At 37.6% G+C, this 8669-nt stretch overlaps 1 protein-coding gene across 1 annotated transcript in view; it reads left to right on the top strand.

Moving 5' to 3' along the window:
- Positions 1-8380, top strand: part of LOC123232485 (vomeronasal type-2 receptor 26-like) — a 36600-nt gene extending 28220 nt beyond the window's left edge. The window contains exons 5-6 of the mRNA XM_044658937.1: positions 5722-5845; positions 7410-8380. Of these exons, the coding sequence (XP_044514872.1) occupies positions 5722-5845; positions 7410-8380 (1095 nt within the window). The remainder of the gene's footprint in view (positions 1-5721; positions 5846-7409) is intronic.
- Positions 8381-8669: the final 289 nt, after the last annotated feature.

Below are 8669 nucleotides of genomic sequence, written 5' to 3'. Positions count from 1 at the left end.
ACTGCTAGTGTTTCTAGTACAATGTTAAATAATAGAGGTGATAAGTAGCATCCTCGTTTCACTCCTGATGTTATTGGAAAGGCTTCTAATTTATCCCCATTGCATATAATGCTTGTTGATGGTTTTAGGTATATACTGTTTATTATTTTTAGGAAAGGTCCTTCTATTCCTATACTTTTCAGGGTTTTCAATAGGAATGGGTGCTGTATTTTGTCAAAGGCTTTTCAGCATCTATTGGGATAATTATGTGGTTTTTGTTTGTTAGATTGTTGATATGGTAAATTATGTTGATGGTTTTCCTAATATTGAACCATCCTTGCATTCCTGGTATAAATCCCACCTGATCATGGTGGATGATCCTCTTGATCCCTTGCTGGAGTCTCTTTCCTAATATTCTATTCAAAATTTTTGCATCTATGTTCATTAGGGAGATTGTTCTGTAATTTTCTTTCTCTGTTTTTTATCTACCTGGCTTTGGAATCAGTACCTCATTTGTTTCATAAAAGGAATTTGGTAGGACACCTTCTTTGCTTATTATATCAAATAATTTGTATAGTATTGGGATTAGTTGCTCTTTGAATGTCTGATAGAATTCTCTTGTGAGTGCATTAGGCCCTGGCGATTTTTTCTTAGAGAGTTCTTTGATGGCTTGTTCAATTTCTTTTTCTGATATGGGATTATTTAGGTATTCTATTTCTTCTGCTGTTAATCTAGGCAATTTGTATTTTTGTAAATATTCATCCATATCTCCTAGATTGCTATATTTATTGCCATATAATTGGGCAAAATAGTTTTTAATGATTGCCTTAATTTCCCTTTCATTAGAGGTGAGGTCTCCCTTTTCATCTTTGATACTGTCAATTTGGTTTTCTTCTTTCCTTTTTTTATTAGATTGACCAGTACTTTGTCTATTTTATCTGTTTTTTCAAAATACCAGCTTCTAGTGTTATTTGTTAATTCAATAATTCTTTTACTTTCGATTCTATTAATTTCTCCCTTCATTTTTAATATTTCTAATTTAGTTTTCAACTGGGGATTTTTTTAACCCTTAATTTTTGGTGTATTGTCTTATAGGTGGAAGAGTGGTAAGGGTGGGCAATGGGGGTCAAGTGACTTGCCCAGGGTCACACAGCTGGGAAGTGGCTGAGGCCGGGTTTGAACCTAGGACCTCCTTTCTCTAGGCCTGACTCTCACTCCACTGAGCTACCCAGCTGCCCCCTCAACTGGGGATTTTTAATTTGCTCGCTTTCTAATTTTTTAAGTTGCATGCCCAATTCATTAATCTCTGCCCTCCCTAATTTGTTCATATATGCACTCAAGGATAAAAATTTCCCCCTGAGTACTGCCTTGGCTGCATCCCACAGAATTTGGTAGGATGTCTCCTCATTGTCATTCCCTTCAATGAAATTGTTGATTGTTTCTGTGATTTCTTCTTTGACTAGCTGGTTTTGTAGAATCATATTATTTAATTTCCAATTGGTTTTTGATTTTCCTGTCCAGGGGCCCTTACTAATTATTATTTTTATTGCATTATGGTCTGAGAAGTTTACATTTATTATTTCTGCTCTTTTGCATTTGTTTGCAATGTTTCTATGCTCTAGTACATGGTCAATCTTTGTGAATGTACCATGTGCAGTGAAAAGAAGGTGTATTCCTTTTTGTTCCTATTTATTTTTCTCCACATATGTATTAAATCTATTTTTCTAGAACTTCATTCAACTCTATTACCTCTTTCTTATTTATTTTTTGGTTTGATTTATCTAGATCTGAAAGAGGAATATTTAGATCTCCCACTAGTATGGTTTTACTATCTATTTCCTTCTTGAGATCTGCCAGTTTCTCCATTACCAATCTGGTTGCTATGCCGTTTGGTGCATACTTATTGAGCAATGTTATTTCCTCATTGTCTATTCTGCCTTTAATCAGGATGTAATGACATTCCTTGTCTTTTTAAATCATATCTATTTTTACTTTGGCTTTGTCAGAAATCATAACTACCACTCCTGCCTTCTTTTTCTCATTTTATGCCCAAAGGATTTTGCTCAAGCCTTTTACCTTAAACCTCTGTATGTCCACCCACCTCATATGTGTTTCTTGTAGACAACATATGGTAGGATTTTGGTTTCTAATCCACTCTGCTATTTGCTTCCTTTTTATGGGTGAGTTCATCCCATTTTCATTCAGAGTTATAATTTTCAGTTGTGTATTCCCCAACATTTTGGTATCCTCTCCTAGTTCTACCCCTTCTTCTTACACTATTTCCTTTTAAACCAGTGGTTTGCTTTATGCCAGTAACCCTTGTCCCCTTTACTTCCCTTTCTACACCCTCCCTTATTATTCCCCACTTTTTATTTTTAAGGCCTAATGAATTCCCTCCACCTTCTTCTCCCCTCCCTTTTTTGACCTCCCCACTTCCCTGCTCCCCATGGTTTATTCCTTCTGACTTTCTCAGTAGGGTTAGATAGAGTTTTATATCCCAATGGATAAAGCTACTCTTCCCTCTCAGGGTTAATTACACTGAGAGTAAGGTTTAAATATTACCTCTTAATGCTCTCTTCCTCTCCTTCTTATAATAGTATTCATCCCTTCCCCTTCCCATGCCCACTTTGTGTGTAATAGCATATCCTATTTTTCTTATTCATTTAAGTTTCTCTTGGTGTCCTCTACTATTCACCCCCCTCTTTCCCATCCCCATATCATCTTAGACCATTTAGTATTCCAACCCCTCCCTATGAATAATTCTTCTAATTACTATAATAGTGAATAGAGTTCCTTACAGAGTATTATACATAACATTTCTCCACAGAGGGATATAAATAATTAGATCATATTGAAGACATTAAAGATGCAAATTTAAAAAAATACAAGTTTTCTTTCTTTCCCCTCTGTTTCTTATTTACCTTTTCATGTTTCTCTTGATTTTTGTAGTTGGATATCGAACTTTCCATTTAGTCCTGGTCTTTTTTGTGCAAATACTTGGAAATCTTTTATCTTGTTGAATGCCCAAACTTTCCCCTGGAAGTATATAGCCAGTTTTGATGGGTAGGTGATCCTTGGTTGTAGACCCAGTTCTCTTGCCTTTCTGAATATCATATTCCAAGCCTTGAGGTCTTGTAGTGTGGAGGCTGCCAGATCCTGTGTGATCCCAATTGGTGATCCTTGATATCTGAATTGTCTCTCTCTGGCTTCTTGTAAAATTTTTTTCTTTTACTTGGAAGCTCTTGAATTTGGCTATTATAGTCCTGGGGGGTTGTCTTTTCTGGGTCTAGTGTAGAGGGTGATGTATGGATCCTTTCAATGTCTATATTGCCCTCTTGTTGTTGTAGAACTTCAGGGCAATTTTGCTGAATAATTTCTTTTAGTATGGAGTCCTAATTTCTATTAATTTCTGCTTTTTCAGGAAGACCAATGATTCTCAGGTTGTCTCTTCTAGACCTGTTTTCTTGGTCTGTCAGTTTCCCATTAAGATATTTTATGTTTCCTTCTATTTTATCAGTCTTTTAACTTTGTTTTATTTGTTCTTGCTGTCTTGAGAGATCATTAGCTTCTAATTGCTCAATTCTAGCCTTCAGGGACTGGTTTTCAACTATAATCTTTTGGTTTTCCTTTTCAATCTGGTCATTTCTGGTCTTCAGTTTACTTGCCTCACTTTCCAATTGTGAAATTCTGCCTTTTAAACTGTTATTTTCTTGCCAGATTTTGGTTTCCACTTTGTTTACCATTTCGTTTGATTTTGGGGCATCTTTCTTCAATTGGGAGTTTCTGTCTTCTAACCTGTTAATTTCCTTTTGAGCTATTTCCCACTTCTCTCACCAAATCTCTTTCATCTTTCTCATCATCTCAGATTTGAACTCTTCAATAGATTGTCGCCAGTTTTCATTATTTTGGGAAGGCTTGGATATTATTGCTTGTTTGTTCTCCTCTGCTGTTTGTTCTGTTGTCTGGATTTTATCTGTGTAAAAGTTGTCGAGTGTTACAAATTTCTTCTTAATGATCTTTCTCTTTTCGGGTTCTTGTCTCTGGCTTGCCATTGTTAGCCCTGCGCCCTCTTGGGGTTATCCTCACACTCAGGGTTTGTCTGTGCTCTTTAGGCTCCTGAGGTCTCAGGTCTAGTTGTTCTCAGGGTCAAGCCTCTTGGTAGTCCCCATCCTTGTTCCTCTGCCTGAGGCTCCTTTAGCAGTCTCAGTGCACTGCTTCCACAGTTGTGCACCCCTCTGCACTGGGTCCCCACTCAAGGTCCACACCTGCTTTCAGGATCCAAGTCCTCGCCTGTGCTCAGGATCCGTGTCTGCGCTTCAGTGTACACCTGCACTCATGCCTGTGCTCAAGGCCCATGTTCAAAATCCGGGAGTTCTTTAACCTCTTGGGTCTTAAGTCTTGCTGCTCTCAGGAGCAGGCCCTGGTGACCCCAGGTAGCTGCCAAGGACTTAATGCATGCCCCAAACTTGCTCAAACTCTTGTGTCCTGGTTTTGGCACTAGAGGTGGTGTGATGTGGGGTAGGGGGTTGCTCAGCTCATGTTTTAGTGAGAGCTGTTTCACCCCTTTATAGCATGGAAATGCCCCAATTCCATATACCTCCAATGCTGCACCCTGTTGTGGGGTCCCTTCGTTCCTCTGGATTTGTTTTTATGTCTTTTTGAGGAGTCATATATGTCTCAGTTAGGAGAGGTTAAGCAGCTGCTTTTTACTCTGCCACCATCTTAACCAGGAAGTCTTGTATATGTCAATGCAATTTTTAATATTCACTTTCTCACACTTTACAATTCATGTTTTCTCAGCATCTCTCCCACTTCCCACAACCCCTTTCTAGTTCCTTCTCCCCCCACCAGGATTTGTGATCCAAAATTGAATAGTGAGGGAAATATCCCAGAAGGTACCTGTTTGCAACAAGGTGTCTTGGTATGATTCTAGGATATCCTCTTTCCCTGTTGTACAGGATCCTCTGGCCATACCCATTTCTTAGTGTTTATAGACCTCTCTATCAATCACCCCATGTCAACCTGAGCTATAAAATAACTTTAGCACTTTTTTCATGGACTAATCAAGGAGAATTTCTAGATCTGTTTGAGGAGTTTGAGTATCCAATTGAACTGTATTGTTTTCTGTTATTTTACCATCTAGTCCTGATTAATGTCATGCCTTTTTAATATGCTTCCATCCCCACACTTTATTTCTTTTGTTTCTTTTGAATACAGAATCCTCATCATAGAGAGCTTCTTATACTTTTTTTGGTATCTCAGTTACACATCTCCTAGGTCCCATTGTGCTTAGTCTCCTTCCTGCCATGCTAGTTTACAGCTTTTCCAAAATAACAATAAACTACCACTCTCCAAAGGAATCTCTTCCCTCCTATAGATATTTAAAAGGCAGAGGAAATGGAAGAGGTATTGAATAAGCATATAATGTGTGCAATTTGGTTTATAAATATTATATCATTTTATCCTCCAAATAATCCTATGAAGTGATCACTATCATTAATTGCATTTGAAATTCGAGTAACCTGAGGCAAAGGCTAAATGATTTGTCCAAGACCTACAGCTAACATGGTATGCTGGATTTCAATTCACACCTTCTCAACTCCAAGATCATCATTCTTCATGACCACTTAGTGGGAGTGGCTGTCAAAGAAGGGGGTTACAGGAGAAAAGCAGCTTCTTTTTTCTGCTGAAAATCTCCATATTTCTCTTTTTCTATATTCCACTTTCCTGTTATTGCTTCAGGTTCCTCATGGAGTATGCAATGACCCTTGTGGTCTTGGGTCCAGGAAGACACCTTTGGAGGGACAGCCTGTCTGCTGTTTTGACTGCTCTCCATGCCCAGAAGGGGAGATTTCAAATAAGATGGGTGAGTTCCTGCAGATAATTCCCTTCTCATGATCATTGATAGAGAAATAACCAACATGTTATTCTTCTGTGGTCACCCAAACCCCCCAGAAATGTTACTTTCTAAGAAAGAGATAATATGAGATTAAGGAACATCAAAGAAATATCCTGAAATATGTACTCAAGACAGGGTGTTTTTGATGTCTCTATACAATACAGGGGGAAAGTATTTGTTGTCTTATTTGTTTAATGAGCTAGAAATCTCTTAATCTTGTCCCAGAGGAAATGTTTTGTGTCTAGAGGGTATGTGTGAATGTGTGTGTGTGTGTGTGTGAGTGTGTGTGTGTGTGTGTGTGTGTGTGTGTGTGTGTGTGTGTGTGTAAGGCAAAGATGAAGAGACTTGCACATGTTTACACATTGATTAAGTATTGTAAGTAAGATTTGGATTCAGGCCTTCCTGACTCTAAGACCTGTACTCTATTCATGATGCTCCCTACTTATATTACATAGTAATATTACAGAGTTTCTTTTGGGATTTCTGTTATAATCAGCATTCAAGACTATTAGGATTTTTATCTGTAATGCCACAGAAGCTAATCAAGAGTTTGTGTGGAACTTGAAAAAATTTAAAGTTTAAAAAATCATAGATAATAAATGGAAATGAAAGGAGAAGAAAAGATGTTTAGAGAAGAGATGATTTTCTTACAGCAAAAATGGGAATAGGGAGCCAGAGAGAGTTTTGGAATGTCATTTCTAAAGCAAAATTCAAGATCTCATAGATCTGAATAAAAGGCAAAAATATGGTCAATCTGCTATTCCTAAAATAGGAAAAAGAATTACATCTATAATCTAATTAGAATTTGGCTTTAAACTATTAGTTAAACCTGATATTAATGGATTATGAAAAAGATAATTCAGTATATCATGAAATAGAATCAATTTCCTGGGGATTAATTGGAGGCTCACATACAAAATAAAAAGGGGTTCTCTATAAGAAATTTACCAACTATGCAATAAATCATCAAACACTGAATGGTCATTGATTATGTGACAGTCTTGGGGTGGGGGTACAAAGACAAAAAAGAGATAATTCCTGCATTCAAGGAGCTTTCATTCTGACGGAGACAATATGAACATAAACTATATAGGCACCTACAGAATATGTGCAAAATGAATAAAAATTAATCATAGAAGTGCACCAGGAGCTGGGAGAAATGAGGAAAGATAGACAGCTAAATTTGTGGTTGCACAACATGATTCACAAGAGAATATCTTTGCATTTGATACTGAAGGGCTCTAGTTTCTAAGTTAATTTTACTAAGAAAACATTTTAAAAGGAACAGGTATCATCAGTTAAGTAAAAGGAATACATTGAATTAATGTAATCTAAAACCAGCCAATAATCAAGGAAATGAACATAGGGGGACTAGACAGGTGCCATGTTACTTCTCAGTGACATTATCTCTCATCAAAGAAGGAAGGGAATTTTGCAACCTAGGGAGGCAAAAGGAATTGGTATATAATAGCTTTTTTCTACATCTGGCTCATTCTTAAAAAAACACTAAGCCCTTGTTTTTCTACTGTAGATGCAGAGCATTGTACAAAGTGCCCAGAGGATGAATATCCAAATAAACAGAGAGATCACTGCCTCCCCAAGATGATCACCTTCCTCAATGTGAAAGAGCCTTTGGGGATGATTTTTACTTCGATGGCTGTCTCATTCTCTTTCCTGACAGCTCTTATTCTGGGAGTCTTTGTAAAGTTCCAAGACACTCCCATAGTCAAAGCCAATAACAGGACTCTCAGCTATACTCTCCTCATCTCTCTTAACTTCTGTTTCCTCTGCTCCCTGCTCTTCATAGGCCATCCTACCACTGCCACCTGCCTCCTACAACAAACAATATTTGCAGTTGTCTTCACAGTGGCTATTGCCTCCATTTTAGCCAAAACCATAATAGTGGTTCTGGCTTTCAAAAGTATAAGGCCAGGGAGCAGGATCCACATGTTCATGAGTCCTAGATTGTCTATCTATGTTGTTCTCATCTGCTCAGGGATTCAAATGATGTTCTGTGGCATCTGGCTGGGCACCTACCCTCCCTTTCCAGAGACAGACACACACTCTGAATATGGTCATATAATCATTAGATGTAATGAGGGATCTGTCTTTGCCTTTTATTGTGTCTTGGGCTACATGGGCTTTCTGGCTCTGGCAACCTTTATTGTAGCATTCCTAGTCAGAAACCTTCCTGACACCTTCAATGAGGCCAAGTTCATCACCTTCAGCATGCTGGTGTTTTGCAGTGTCTGGGCCTCTTTTCTGCCCACATATCAGAGCACCAGAGGGAAGGCCATGGTGGCTGTGGAGATCTTCTCCATCTTGGCCTCCAGTGCTGGGTTACTGGGTTGCATTTTTATTCCCAAATGTTATGTGATCCTCCTGAAGCCACAAAGAAATACACAAAAACAAGTCAGAAATAATCAACATTCTAATGGCAAGATTTTTTCTGGAGCACAGCCTTATGCTTTAAGTTCTGGGAATAACAGGTTTGAAGATTAAACTACATTAATCTTAATAGCAATATTTTTTATTTTGAGTGATGTTTAAACCTTAGTTAATGTATGCTTCTATTCTTTCTGACTATTTTTCGAATTCCACTCATATAAATGAGTTAGATACACCAAATGCAATGATTATTGTTGTTTTTGAAATGTTACTACTACAAACAAAACCAATGTAAACATGATTAGAAGAGAACAAACTGGAAAAACATTTTCATAGCAAGTTTCTTTGATAAAGGACTAATTTCTCAAATTTATAAAGATACAAGCTATTTCCAACTGACAAA

Source organism: Gracilinanus agilis, chromosome 1 (genome assembly GCF_016433145.1).
Source record: "Gracilinanus agilis isolate LMUSP501 chromosome 1, AgileGrace, whole genome shotgun sequence".
Classification (NCBI taxonomy): Eukaryota; Metazoa; Chordata; class Mammalia; order Didelphimorphia; family Didelphidae; genus Gracilinanus; species Gracilinanus agilis.
Note: the sequence above shows the minus strand (reverse complement) of the source record. Positions and strands in the feature narration are given on the sequence as shown.